At 48.5% G+C, this 15,077-nt stretch overlaps 1 protein-coding gene across 1 annotated transcript in view; it reads left to right on the top strand.

Moving 5' to 3' along the window:
- Positions 1-15,077, top strand: part of SCRN1 (secernin 1) — a 61,406-nt gene extending 46,329 nt beyond the window's left edge. The window contains exons 7-8 of the mRNA XM_025873089.2: positions 8,846-9,026; positions 11,152-15,077. Of these exons, the coding sequence (XP_025728874.1) occupies positions 8,846-9,026; positions 11,152-11,310 (340 nt within the window). The 3' untranslated portion in view covers positions 11,311-15,077. The remainder of the gene's footprint in view (positions 1-8,845; positions 9,027-11,151) is intronic.

The following is a 15,077-nucleotide window of genomic DNA, read 5'->3' as shown; positions in this document are numbered from 1 at the left end:
CTCATGCCCCTTGAGATCAAGACCCGTGCTGAGATCAAGAGTCAGACACTTAAACTGACTGAGCCACCCAAGTGCCCTTAGTCACATCATTTTTATGACATTCATGCAATCAAATTGTTTTAAATTCAGCGAATATGTATTGAGTTGATATCATGGGCCAGGTGTTGTGCTATATTTGAGGGATGCAAGCATAAATAACCACACAGTGTGACAGATGCAGAAATGCCCAAGATTTATCAAAGCAATCAATTCCTATAAATTAGAGGACAAAATGGTCCAGAGGCCATGCGGTTGGAAGCAATGTCAAGTGCACTGGCCACTTCCTTAAGACGCCGTGTTTCAGGGGGTTGCTTTCTGCCCACATACTTCAGCAAAGGGTTTGTATTGTTCAGTGTTTAAGAACACAACCTCTAGAATAAGTTGCCAGGATTTTGAATTCCATGTGTCTCACTTAGTGGCTGGTAAGTTACTTAACCTCCGTAAGCTTGAGTGTCTGTACCGTGCAATGAGGATAACACTGGCTCCTACTTTGTATGCTTGTTGGGAGGATTAAATGAGATAATCCAAGTAAATACACAGTAGGTTTAACTTCTCTTTATTAAGACTATCTCTGATTTGCCAGGCAAACAGCAGTCCCGCTCCCTGGTAGTGTTCAGTCCCATATACCACAAGTCACATCGTCAGTGGCTTAGACACAACCATCCAGTGGTTTCTAATTCTGTTCATTAGCAGAATCACTTGGGGGAGTTTTTGAAAAGTATAGGTGCCTTGACCCAAACCTCCTGTGTCAGAATCTTTAAGGTGGGCTCAGGAATCTGTCAACTGTGACTGATCCTCAGCCTGGAAAACTCTAGAAGACTTTCTATTCCAGTAGTTTCCCTGGTAATTTTTAAGGGTTCCATTGGCTGAAAACCATTATCACTGTTTGAATATTGGGTGTCAGATCTTTGACTGCTACCAGGAAGTCTGTAGCTATTCAATTTCATTCCTTCCAGCTGAACATATTCACTCTTCTCTTATTGTTTCAGGAATATAAGACAGTGATGGTGTCTAGCTAGGGACTGTTTCTTAGATGACTCAGGGGAAAGCCCAGTACCTCTCTTGATCTTTTGGCCTTACTTTTTCTTTTTTTATGTTTAGAGAGAGATAGAGAGCATGTGTGCAAGTAGGGTGCGGAGGAGGGGCAGCAGGAGAGGGAGAGAGAGAATCTTAGGCAGGCTCCACACCCAGCAGAGAGCCCAACGCGGGGCGTGATCTCACGACCTTGAAGTCATGACCGGAGCTGAAATCAAGAGTCAGATGCTTAACTGACTGAGCCACCCAGGCGCCTCTCAGCCTTACCTTTAAACTACTGCCAATATCAATTTTAGCAGGACCTGACTATTAAATTCAGTATAAGCTATTCTTAGTTCTTCCTTCCTTCATTTATTCATTCAACAAAACTTATTAGGCACCTACTATATACCAAATATCATGCTTGTTGGGTACTAGGGATGAAGTATGCACAAGGTAACAGGTGGCTTGGAGGAGATGTTGAAGGAGCAAGCTTCAACGGAGGAAGGATCCCTTGAGTGCCAGGCGTTCTGGGAAGAGGAAGAGTTCGTTGGGTACAAAAAGCAGGAATGACATTTTGGTAGAGGGAACATGCACAAATGCAGAGAGCCCTGAAGCAGTGTCCTGTTGTAGAGTAGGTTTCCGTCTCTCCTCCACCCCCCACTCCTCCAGTAAACAAGCCCAGCCACTGTCGCGTGGCCCCTCTGCTGGCCTCAGCCCCACGGTGTTCCAGCCAGCCTCCCAGGATGTGCTCCTGTTTGATCCCAGCTGCCTCCTCTTGATCTTACCTCCCAGTGCTCGATGCTTGGTCTCATGGATGGCCCGGCTCTCGCCCCCTTTGTGGTGCACCAGCTCTGGGGTGTGTCCTTCCCTGTCGTCTGGGCTTCCCCTCATGGACTCTGACTCAGCATGCCCCCATCGCTGGTGGCTCAGCCGCATCTTGAGAACACTCTGCTGGCTCACAGGGGTCCATGTGGTCACTTGGGGCCCTACTTTAAAGTGACGGGAATGCTCTGCCAACGTATTTGGACATGTTCATTAGGGAGCAGGAGCCTTTGAGGGAGTGGGTTGAACCGAAGAAGGCCTGTACCACCCCTTCTGCTTCTGATGCCTCAGGCACCTGCTCCAACTGTGCTTAGAAGACAGGGCTCTGTGAGGCCAGGACACTAATATAAGGAATGCCATTTCCTAGACTGAAGTACATGGTCTCGTACAGTTCTAAACTTGGGCTGGGAAATAGCCTTCTATTGAATATGGAAAATTTCAAGTAATTTTTAAAAGAAAATTATTCACGGTTAAATTAATTGAAAAGACCTTAAAGACGATTAAGGGCTTTCCGGAAGACATTGATTTCTATCTTCCAGTGCTAAGTGAGCGGCATTTCTTACTGTGACCATGAGAACTGTCACACATTGAACATTTCCATGTTTCTCTCTAATTGGGCATGTTTAACATTTTGTATTTTGTCAGCAGGAAACATAATTACCTACTCTTGGGCTTTTAGGTGGTAAATCGGGGAAATTTTAGCTGGCTTTTGCTGACGCTAAAAACATTAGAGAGATGATTTCAGGAAATCATTTCAGAGCAGGGGGCTTGCAGAAGATTATGATCCAAGAGCAAGACTGTGTTCTTTATCCCTCCCAATTCATGTTTGGAACCAAAGGATGCGATCTGACTATTGTTCCGTCTGCTTCAGCACGTCTCTGCCCTTTGCTCACTGCATTCATTATAGATCCTTCTCTCGAGATAATTTGTTCTCGCATTCTCTTTTTCTCTTTCTCCTTCCCTCCCAGTATGCACCAGGTACTATGCAAGTTTGAGAGCTGGATGGAGATGCAGAAGTCAGAGATTGAGAGATACAGGGAGATGCAAAAGACCTTTCGTTAATTTTACTGAGAAGGCAGATTCCATAATATTAATATTCTGCTGAGTCAGTCGGTGCCTCTGTCACCCACGTCGTGACACCAACTGGCGTTAGCGCTCTGGTTCTGACCTTTGTAAGGCTTTTCCTCGGTGGAAGCCGGCACTTGCCAAAGCTTCAGCGACCTGAAGAATTGGAGGAGGAAAGAGTAGGGAGGTACCTTAGCCCTTTGAGACCGTGACATTCAGAGTCCTGCAGGGTGCTGGAGCCAGTGAGAGATGATTATGTGCCTCTCCTGCCAACCCCTGTGTTCAGTGACATCACACTGGGAACTTGCCGTGGGTCACACCGTAGAAACTGGCAGACATCATGGGTCAGGGCTTATTTGTTTCAGATACAGTTGTCCAACCAGCACATCACCCAGAGGCCCCCAGCTCTGAGAAAGCCCACAAATACTCAATGTACGGGATGGATAAACCAAGAGGGGGAGAAAATTTAAAACCTTTCCATTTTAAATATTAGAAGGCTATTTCCTAACCCATTTCTCTCATTGTTTTAGGCTGTGTACTTAAGCCTAGGAAATATAAAATAGAGAGGAAGTTCTAGGAAAATACGGTGTTTGGCCTTTTTTAACTAGTGGCAAAGAGCAGGGGAGATGCAAGGGACCTGGAGTATGTGTGCGTGTGTGCGGGCATGTTTCCTCCTCTTCTCCCAGTGTACTAAGCTTGAGAGGCTAAATTGGATTGACTGAGACTGTCTCATCTGGTTTATTCAAATGTGGCACCTCTTTGTTGGTGAAGACACACCACAGCCTATGTAAATACAGCTCTGTGCCATGCAGGGCACAGACGTCCACAGAGCTGAGGGCCCCACGCAAAATAGCAACCCCCCCCCCCGCCCCATGATTTCATCCCAGATCCATCCAGCACCATCTCTCTCCTACCCTACAATTTTGACTTCAAACCCTTCCAGAGTATCTGGATCCAGCCCCAAGCTTGTCCCATGCTCCAAAAGTACTAGTTCGCTTTTCCTCTAAATAGAAAGGCTCTGCACTGGTAGGTTCTCCTCTCAGCCAGATGTGGCTGTGACTGTGTGATGAAAGTGATTCACAGTGAAAAGCCAGAGGGACACCTGCAATTGAGAGAAAACTGGCTCTTCTGGGTTCTTCTGAGCTTGGTTGAAAGTTTAGCAGACTCATCTGAGCAGGAGCCTGTGCTTCTCCCTGCCCTGTGCCAGACTCCTCTCAGCGGATCTGCCGGGGACTCCAAGGCGCCGCATAAGCCTGGCTTAGTCGCTAAGGGACTTTCTGCACCTTCGGTGAGAACAGAACCATGTTTGAGGTCAGAATTGCTGGCTGGCCACTGATAATAAAATTCCAAACCCCAAAGCACAAAAAGTGTTCTGTTTTTCTGCACAATGTGTATAAAAACCCAACAGAAGGATATATAATGGTGAGAAGTAGTGGGGAAAAACTGACCTCAGCTTTGGACATCTGAATTTAGTTCTCCATCTGCCACTTATTGGGAACGTGCCTGTGCACCAAGCACTTAGCTGCTGTGAGCCTTATTCATCTCATCTGTAAAATGGGATGGCAATTTTTGCCCTGCTTTGTTCATTGCCATATCCTTAGCACCTAGAACAGGTGTCTGCTACTCAGTCATCACTCAGCACATTTTTACTGGTGAATGAATGGATAAATAGGAGTACCCGGAGAACTGAATGCAAGCACTTTGAAAATTACGATAAACTACAAAATGGTAGGGGTTTTCATGGTAATTGTGTTTTGAAAGGAAAACAGATTTTTTTTTTTTTTTTAAACACTGGCTCAGTGCATCTCTCACGAGGTTTTGGAAGACAGAAAGGACAGATAAGGCAAAGATGCCTCTAGGGGAGCGTGTTTCTTGGCTGTGGCTCCAAGCGTCACCCAAGGCTAACATTCTGCAGACCTCTGAGCCAGACGGTGGAAGCCTCTGCTGTGTTTCCTGTCATCAGACTGTGTCTTAGACCTGAGATTTGTCTCAGGGAGAGCTGATGGCTGTGGTGACGTGGTTTCTTTTGTGTTGCTCATGGCTTCCTTTGTTTAATTGTCCCTCATGAGGCTGGATTGTCCCTTCAGAGCAGCTCAGCCAGCTATAAACCTCCTCATTAACCAGGCTGCTGGGCTGCCCTTTGCCACTGGAAGCGCTCCCCTGCTTCTGGGCCTATTATCTTGTGTTCCTGTCACAGCGCACCATGGAGGGGCTGAGTGCCTGGAGCGAATTCCAGGGTAGGTGCCTTCTCTGAAACCGAGGACAGAGCAGAACCGGCTTTCTGGAGCCCCCTCAGCTGTGTCCTGCCTCAGAGCCATCCCTGAGACAGCCTGGCAGAGCTCCAAAGTATGACGAAGTAGGTCCTGTCCTGTCCAGGTGGCCTGGGAGGGGTGGTGCCTCATGACCCCTGTGGCAGTTTCAACTTTGCCACTGGCTGGACATGTGACCTTGGTCACGTCATTTACTTTCTGGGCCATTAATGAACATACATTCGATCAAGGGACATTTAAGAAGCTACCCTTTGAGCTTTAAGTGTGGGAAATTGGCAGAGGCTCTCCTCACCTAGTTGGAAGTTTAGTGTGATTTTCTATAGGCTTGGCAAGAAATCAGAAGGTTTGGGGACCACTGAGTTATCCACATTCTGCTTTTTTTGGATACGTAGGCACAAATAATCAAGACTGAGTTATAATTCCCACATTCTGACTTAAAGAAATATTAGTATCATTGCAGTTTGTCATCAGCAGTAATTTTTATTCAATCTCAAAATATCTCCCTTTGACCACTTGACAAATCTATGCCTCATGTTTTTAGCAGTTGAGGATGCCAGCTTCCTCACAGACTTTGGGGAAAAAAATCCGTGGAGAGCTTTGGCTGCTTTAGAGTATTATGGGAACCTCCCCATATTTACTACTTATCTTAAAAAGGAAAACTGATAGATAGGAAGGATACACATATGGGGCCTCTTGTCTTAAGAAAGCCACCAGACACCCTTACTGATGTTAAACTAACCTCCATCCAGCAGGTGTGGAATGGGTTTGAAGTTACATGGAATGTCCTGATTTTTACTACACTATTATCCTGGATATTGGATGTGGAAGACCACGACTGTGCTTACCATGAACTTCTTGAAGTCAGACTCACAAGTTCATGGGCTGCACGACATACAAAGAGAAGTTAACAGGTTTAGAAGCTGGAAGGGACCTTAGAGATCATTTTAGTCCAGATGAGGGACAGAGGGGCAACACAAGTGTCCCCATGGTTGGTCAGAGTCGAGAGGGGATGCCCACCCTCATCCTGAGCCCAGCCCATCCTCAGTCCCAGTGGGGCCTCACTGTCATGAGTCAGGCAGATCTGGGATCTCCCAGACTATGCCCCCCGGGGTCCCCAGAGCCACAGTGCTCGCCCACGGGGCCGCTGTGCCAGATGGTCCTGAGAGGCATGGTCAAGTAAAGCCCTGCCAGAGGTCGGGCCTGCCGCCAGCCCCATCACTCAGGGTTAGCCTGTGGAGGTCATGGCTCTGGCCCTTTCTGGCCAGCCCAGGCCCTGTAACTGAGATGTGCACTGCACAGGCTCCGGGCTGTGCAGCAGGAGCCCAGACCCCGTCTCCCACAGAAGGGTGTCTGCGCTGGCCGGGGAAGCTGCAGATGAACGTCGGCTGGTGGACGGTATGCTGCACACGGACTTTTCAAGAGCCCCGCGTGCTGTTAGCCCTGAAGGGTGGGGTGCTTGCCTGCTGTGAGGTCAGAGACCAGAAGGACCCAGAGGCAGTTAGTTCTGGATGGCTTTGTGCGGGACTCTCCTTCCTCCTGCCATTTCCCTCCTGCTTCCTTCTCCCCCTTCCGTTACCCTTTTCCAGTGACCCCCTCACATAGCAGCCCTTCTGCAGAATCAACCGCGTGACTCATTGGATAATTCAACATTATGTAATCAGAATTGCTTTAGACCCTTTAAAGCTTTGCATCGATTGCTTTCACCTTCAGGGTCATCCATGCAACACTGAGTAGAAGGGAAAAGGACCGATGTATGTTCAGGAGGCTGTAGGAGGTGGCCATTGGCAGTTTGTGATCCCTCTGCGGAGGGTAGCCCCACTCCGTCCTGGGCAGGGCGGGTCCTTGGGCGGCCTTGGCCTGGTGGAAGTAGGCCGGCTGGCGTGCTGTGTGCTTCCCAGGAGATGGGTCTAGTCTCCTGTGAGTGTCTGCATGCCCTGCAGAGAACAGGGTACCTGGCACCTGTCCCTCATCAGTGCCATCCATTTTACCAGCGGGAGGCATGAAGGTCTCACTGCTTTTAATATCCACATTACCTTAGCCGGAGCCCAGTCTTGCAGAGTGACTTCAGGCTCTTCCTTCCTCTCCTGAGCCCTCCTTCCCTTGATAACCTCAGGGAACCAATCTAAGAGGTCACTTCTCATTATAGGTTTCCCCCACTATCCGTAAGTTAGCTTTACCCCACTTCACTTTTACGAAAGATGGACTTAGTATGGTACCTGTTTTCACTAACCACAAGAAATCCCAAAAGGATTTTTGCTTTTAGGAAATGGTAATTGCTTCTTTGCCTTATACCACTTTGGCTTATGAGAGGTCTCCGAGGAATGTTCTACCTTCAGGAACGCTCTACCTTCGAATAGCTGGGCAAACCTAGCTGTGCTCCTTAGACTTAGGGTGTCAGGAGTCCCTCGGGGATCTTGTTCACATGCAGATTCTGATTCGCCAGGATGGGGATGGGGCCTGAGGGGGATGCTGATGCTTCCCGTCCAAGGACACAATTTGGGTAGTCAGGGTCATTGGTTCCTGGCTCTTTGCAGATCGTGGCACACCTGGAAATGTTTGTGTGGCACACTGGCAAGGCCGCTGTGGCCACCTCAGGCCCAGCCACCTCAGGGCCCAGGGGTCAACATCCCACCTGAGGCATGGAGTGGCCGAGGTGCACCAGCTAAAGGGAGAGAAAAGAACCCAAATCCGATCAGTACCCACGGGAGTCTGGGTGTAGTCTTCTCTCTCCTCTTGTTATTGCAGGCGCTGCCCCACGGTGCAGCTGAACGAACGCGGCCCACCCTCAGGGCCCAGGAGCACTGCTTTCATTCACAAGTGTTTGCTCTGGGTGCAGAGAGGAGAAGGCTCTCTCCCTATGTTACACTCAGCTGTGGTCTCCACGTGCCCTGTTGGCTTGGGATCCCAGGATGCAGTTTTTTGGAAACATGGCTCTTTCAGGGTGTGTGTGTGTGTGTGTACATGTGCCCAGGCATGCACAGATGTGTGTGCACGCACACAGCCATTTTTCCTAAGGCACACCATCGTGGCAGAGAGCTGAATGGGTCCTTGCATTAGTCACCTCCTACGCCCAGAGCTCCTCTTTCACACAGCTGGGCTTCTGTTTCTCTGCAGTGTGTTCTCTCCGGGGACTCTGGGAACCTTTGTGGCATCTGCAAAACAGGTAGAACTTAAAAAAAGAGAGAGAGAGAGAGAGAGAGAGAGAGAGAGAGATGGGGTCTCAGAGCCTTGCATTCCAGGAGGCCACTGTCCAGCGAGCCGTGGTAGAGAAAGGCAGACCTCTTTCAATGCCGATAGATGGCCCACTGCACCCTTTTCTCTGGACACTATGTGTCTGTTTGCCTTACTTTACATAACTGAAAGGGGCCTCTCAAATGGTCTTCCCAGAACAAAGCAAGTCTGTTTTGATGTCTCCTTGCTGTTAATAGAAGAGCTTGCAGCTGGTAAATGACAGTTTTACTAAAATATTTACTAAAATATGCAGTGGTGTCTCTGTCTTGGCACCCACCCACCACCCACCACCCACCACCCACCATGAGCTGGCTCAGGCAGTGTTTGCTGAATGAAAGGACAGTCTGGTGTCCTCAAGCCTCAAGCTCAGTTTGGCTGAAGCATCTCTCCTTTCTCTCCAGGTCCATATTCAAGCCTTTCATCTTTGTTGATGATGTAAAACTTGTCCCCAAAGCACAGTCTCCTTGTTTTGGGGACAACGACCCTGCCAAGAAGGAGCCTCGGTTCCTGGAGAAGCCAGACCGCCGGCATGAGCTGTACAAGGCCCACGAGTGGGCACGTGCTGTCATTGAAAGCGACCAGGTGAGCTTGGCACCGGGCCCGCGGGGATGGGGTGGGGGGGGAGGGGCAAGGCCTTGAGAGGGGAGGCAGGGGAGCGGTTATGGAGCTCATCATTTTCCTCCTCGCCAGCTTGCCTCCTTCCAGAAATCCAGGTACCCAAGGTCCTTCCTCGAAGGCTGCTGTTAATTTTTCCAGCCAGTCTCTTGAATCCAAATGAAACAAAGCCTCCACTTGTGACGTTGTTCCAGAACTCAGTGGGCTCGAAATATCCCTCTTTCGTTTACTGTTGACCTGGGAATAACAGAAATGTGCGGTTCTAGTAGGGATAACTGCTTTCCTGCTGTCTAAAATTCTTTGTATACTTTTGGGGGTAGAAAGTTGTACAGGATGGCAAAATTTTATTTAAAGGTGCAATCCTGTGTTATTAAAAAAAAAAGTAATCCTTTGAAAAAGTTCTGTAGATGGATGGTGGTGTTGGGTGTTCAACAAGGCGAATGTCCTTATGCCACTGACCTTGTACACTTAAACCTGGCTAAAACAGAAAATTTTATGTTATGTGTATTTTACTATAATTTTAAAAAGTTTCAAAAAAAGATTCTCAAATTTCCAGTTTTTTAAAAATGTTATTCTTCAGTGTGCAACTCCCCACCCCACCCCCCCTTGCCCAAGCTTTGGTAAATGAAGTTTATAAGACATCAATTCAAACGAGACACACACCCTATCTCTGCCCATGGCAGCCATTAGTGATAGATCACCTATAAAACCCAAGCCTCTGTTTTGCTGAAGGGCAGGGGAAGGAACACTGTTGTTAAATGCCCATCTGCCTCCCACGCAGGTATTTAACAACTTGAAACAGGTCCTGTTTGTCCTGAAGAAAGGGACACCTTGTAGATAAATTGGTGCCTGCCTTTGTGTGGACTGGGCGAGCTTATTTTCTCCTGCTTAGCATGGTGGACTCTATGAAAAGCACAGAAAGAAGGGCAACATCAACAGTAAATCCAGGGGAATTCAGAAAGAATCTCAGAGAAGGCAGCCTCGCTACTCCTAGAATTTGCCTTTCTGTGCCACAGAAACGACCATTTGGACGTGTCAAAGTCAAAGGGTTTTCACATCCACCTTGCCTGCCGAATGTTTCCCTGGAAGCGTGAGCACGGCCACCACGCTGCACTGGGTTTTGCTCAGGGCGGTCCACCTCGCTTCCCGACTGTGCGTGTTTTCTAGGCGGAGGACAGCAAGCCCCGAAGAAAAATGCCCCTCGGTGCATGGCTTTATGGCTGTTTGGCAACTAGAAGGCAGAGGGAGAAAGGGCCGTGTGCTTGAACGGCCCTTGTCAAAATGTCAAAGAGATGAGACTGATGAGGTTGGGTGGGCTTTGACATTGAGAAATGACCATTGGTTTGAGTCAAAGCCCTGTTAGGAAGTGGTGACTGTGGTGACAGCAGCTTCTCCATTCTGGGACAAATTGGGCAAATGAAAGCTTTTCACGGTCATCCACTGTGAGTGAGTGGAAGGAATCTCCCCACCTCAGAACGAAAGTGAGTTGGGGGATAGGTGTGGCACGTGTTTATTCGCTGATCCATTTATTCATTCCACAAACAGTTATTGGGAATGTCTACTGTGACCCAGGCATTGGAGCATAGTGATGAGCTCAGTTCTCTCAGGAGATCATGGTCTAATGGCGGACGCAGGCAAGTCGACTGACCCGTATAAGACAGAAAAAGAACAGCCATGGCCGAAGTAAAGGCATTGACAGGGAGCCCAGAAGAGAGGTTCAAAGAAGCCTGGAGATGGGCACAAGTTGACAAGTGCTGAGGAAGAGCAGGGTGCAGTATTGTGGGTTGGAAGAATGCAGTTAATTCAGTCTGGCTGAAGGGAAAGGAGAGGCGGGGGCCATGGCAGGAGGTGAGGCAAGCAAGAGCCTCGTATGTTACAACAGGCCTTTCCTGAGTGTGTCTCAGGAGGCCGGATTTTATCCTGAAGGCAGTGAGGACTTAAGGACGCCAAGCAGAGGAGTACCATAACCACCCTGGCATTCTAGAATGATCCCTGTAGCAGTTGTGGGGAAACAGATTGAATGGGGTGGGTGGGCCCCTGGGAGGCTTTCTTGTCCACTGTAGTGACCCGCGCTGTTTCCGTCCTTCCTCAGGAGCAGGGTCGCCAGCTGAGAAAGACCATGCTGGAACTAGAGAAGCAAGGCCTGGAGGCCATGGAAGAAATCCTGACCAGCTCTGACCCCCTGGACCCCACCGAAGTGGGGGATCTTTTCTATGACTGTGTTGACACGGAGATTAAGTTCTTTAAGTGAAGTAAGCATTCCCTTTCCCCTTCTTATTTAAACGTTCCCACCTTACTAAATTACCAGCAAAACAAACCACTCTCCTGTGTGAGTAAAATGAGAAAGTTCAGATGTGTTAAAGTCACACTCTTGTGTTCTGCCTTGAAGCTCAACAACGACCCCTTCTCCTACCACGTAGCTTCCCTTCTTTTGCAATGTAACGCGTCTCCATTAGCCTGTCGTTCGATTGTATGACTAATTGTGGATTTTCAGCTGCTCTCATTGCATCTCAGTGACCGTGGACACATTAGCCTTCTCATGGAGGACGACGGTTCATCAGGCCTTGGAAGGGGGCTCCACAGTGCTAAGTGTGCAGGAAAAGCAAAATCTTTGAAAGTCTTATTCTTTCTTTCAGTACTGGTTTCTTCTGGGTTAACAAAAGGCCCAGGGCTCTTGTGTGTGTACTTGAGGGAGAAGCTTCCAGGCCTCCCTTCCACATGGGTGCATGCCTGTCATGCAGAGTTCTCCAGATGTGTCTGCTGAGGGACACAACCAATGGGGAGGAACAAAGGGGGCCCCTCCGTGGCCCCAGCTCATCTCAATTCCCGTGATCCCAAAGAGCCTGTCTTCTCTACACCGTGCTTGTGTGCGGGGGGCCCACAGACGGCCCCTGCGCGGGAGAGCTGGTTAGGGGAGTCAGCTAGAGGCACCCACGGTAGAGACTCGGAGGCAGCCACACCGGTGGCTTCCCCGCATTACCGCTTGGCTCTCCCTGCACAGCAAGCATGCCCACCCCTTGGACATGTCTTTGTGTAGAAACGATTTCGGGCCTGGTGATGGCCAACTTCTTCAGAATTAATTAAATGGCCCCGTGGCATAGTTCCACCCCACAAGGCTGCGAATTTCCCCAGCTAGCGAGGGAAAGAAAAGGAGAAACTCTTGACTGTTTAGATTTCTGTTAAAGTAGCTGGAATCTGAGCAGCGACTACATTATCTCAGCAGAGACTTTAATTAAACTGATCGGTTTCCAACGTCGTGTTCACACGGAGGATTTGACTTACCACCAGAGCATAGACGGGCGTGTGAGGAGGACCAGATGGGCTCAGCATTGGGAAGACAGAGGGCAAGGAGGTGACAGATGGATGCAGAAGCATTTCGCTGCAGGGTAGCGATCCAACCCCAGCCTTCCTGCCCAGCTTGTTCAATCCCACAAAGCTGCGTGGGATGCAGCTGGCTCTCCCCGCCCTTCCCTTTATTCCCAGTAGCTGCTCTTGGAATGAAGGTAGCTGAAGGGGGCAGGTGTAGGGGGGCTTCGCCCCAGCCATTGAAACTCTCAAGCACTGTGAAATGCTCTGGGGGCAGGAGATGATGAACAGACGAGTAAGCAGGTGTGGCCGCTAGTGGAAGGACGGCCCCTTCCTTACTCCGGCCTCACCCATACCAGTTGGGCCCAATCACGCTTCGTCACTGGTAGGAATTTGCAAGTGGAAATACTGTGAGCGTCAGTAATCTTTGAAGTGACCTAGGGTCAGTGACTCTGCACTGAGAGCGATGCGCGACAGGCCAGGCGGGCTGGAAGGAATGTGGTCCCACACACGGATGTGGGCACGGAGGGCCACGGGGCTTATCCGAACACATCTTGTTCTACCAACTTTCCTTTAAGAGTGTGGGTATCAGAGCGCCACGAGCTTTTGGGCCAGCAGTTTTGTGAATTCTGTATGTGAAATCATAAACGATGAGTGGTAGGGAATGGAAAGGATGTTTGGGCTGACAGAGTTACCACAGCCGTTTGTGGTGGCTTGTAGTTGCTGAGTCTCATCCAGGGCTTTCTCTGTTGATGAATGCAGGGTCTCCTCTTAGAGGGAGTGGCCATCCTCAGAGCATCAGTTTACAGATGCTAAACTTGGGGGGTTAGTGACACAGGTACCTCGCCCCTCCTAAGTCCACCTGCTCGGTGGTTATTTAAGACAAGGTGATGTGGAAAGCCACCCTAAAATTTCACCACGTGGTTTCACCTCCACCTGTTACAGAAACATTTCATCAGACCTAACACCTCTGAGATACCAAGGTGATTCGGGGTTTTATCAAAAGAAGTCTAGTGAGACTAAATTACACAGAGGCCTGCTTTCATTGTTACGGGCCAAACAAAGGTCATGGATCACCCATCCAGCCTATGCGTTCCCTAGCCACTGTGAAGTGGGAAATACAATGGCTACTTCTGTTAGGGGACATTTGTCCAGCATCTCTTACCACCAGGGGGTGTGGCAGCCCTCCATGGCACAGGCTGGCAGAAGTTCAATGGGGCCGGGAGGCTTCCCTCCCGCTCGGAGGGGGTCTGTGTACAGTCAAACCCCCAATAATAGCAGTGGACAAATTCTTTATGCCTTGGGGGTTGCAGGGAAAGACAAGAAGAGAGTAAGGAATCTGCTGCTGTGGCTGGACTCACTTCTAGTGACTTTTATCTACTTACGTCAACTGCTTAAAATATGTTGTTGGATTTTGAGCAGGCTGTTGGCAAGATGTTTCTTTTTAAATGCTCCTAACAGACTCTGCTTTTGAAAAATGCTTATCATTATGTGGATGATTTCTTTACCAGGGATTGCTTTTCTAAAGGCAGTGTGGGGAAATGAATATTCAAGATGAACTATGAAAGCAATGTTTAAAGGTCAGTGTGTAAATAAGCTTCCTGAAATACCCCTGGAGTATCCATTAAGACTTGGATAGGGGAGCTGTGCATGCTTTGTGCAGAAAGAAGACATGGCCAGGATAGAATTTCTCCCCTATTCCTATGCCCCATGACCAAACATAAGCTACTTAGTCTTGTTTAGTAGATGGGATTTACCATAGATGAAGACAGCCCTCATCCCCTAAAGGGGAAAGAGGCTGCAATGAAAGTAAATTAGCAAAGCAGAGTAGTGCTCTTCATTCTTGGAGGTTGGTTTGGAATTCTAGGTAGAATTCTAGGTAGAATAAGGATATACTTGAAATTATGGTGATTCTTTAGTGCCCAGTAACATAAGACACAGTGTTATTATTAGGAAGAGTCTTTCTTACAAGCTAACAGAGCAGGTGTATGCCTATTAGATATTAGCAGTGAAGCTCCTTCACTACTGGGTGAATTGTTAGGTATAAAAAATAATTACCAACCAGGCAAACCACTTTGCTCTTTAACTTACATCATCCCACATTGGTACAGGTGTTACACCACTCTGGCTGGCCCAGCAGGGAAGCCAGGTGGGACCAAGGTGTCTGCTAGGAAACCACAAACTGCATTCTTGTCTGAAGAACAGTTAAGTCATTTGTAGGGGAGGTGTTCAGCTGAGCTCTCAGCTTTAGGAAGGAAGCACATGGAAGAAGGAGGGAGGGGAGCCTGGGCCATTATTGTGTGGCGGGTCACATGCACGTGCTGTCCCAGCACCACCCTGTGCCTCCCTGTGGCTGTGACATTTTATTCTGCACAGTCCCAAGTCCCAGCTCTCCTCCTATGGCTTGTGTCAAATGTGCTTTATCTGACTGACTTCAAACATTCCGAAATGTCACATGCAGATTTCTCATGGGAATGAATATGTACATGTTTGCAATCATGTTGTGAGAAGTTAAATGTGTGAGCTGGAAAATGCTATTGGCAGGGAATAATAAAAAAGAAAATCTTTCTGTTTCCTGCAGTGGGAACTGACCGTGTAGTCTTAACAGCCTTTTGTACAAATATCTATGAACCAGATAACTTCCCAATCCAGTGCTTGCCTTTGGAATTGTCTCTAAATACATGAAGCATACAATAAAAAAAAAAAAAAACC

This window comes from Callorhinus ursinus, unplaced genomic scaffold, assembly GCF_003265705.2.
Source record: "Callorhinus ursinus isolate GAN/ISIS: 27379988/994484 unplaced genomic scaffold, GSC_fseal_2.0 scaffold12, whole genome shotgun sequence".
Lineage (NCBI taxonomy): Eukaryota > Metazoa > Chordata > Mammalia > Carnivora > Otariidae > Callorhinus > Callorhinus ursinus.
The sequence above is the reverse complement of the archived record's forward strand: the minus strand, read 5'-3'. Positions and strand labels throughout refer to the sequence as shown.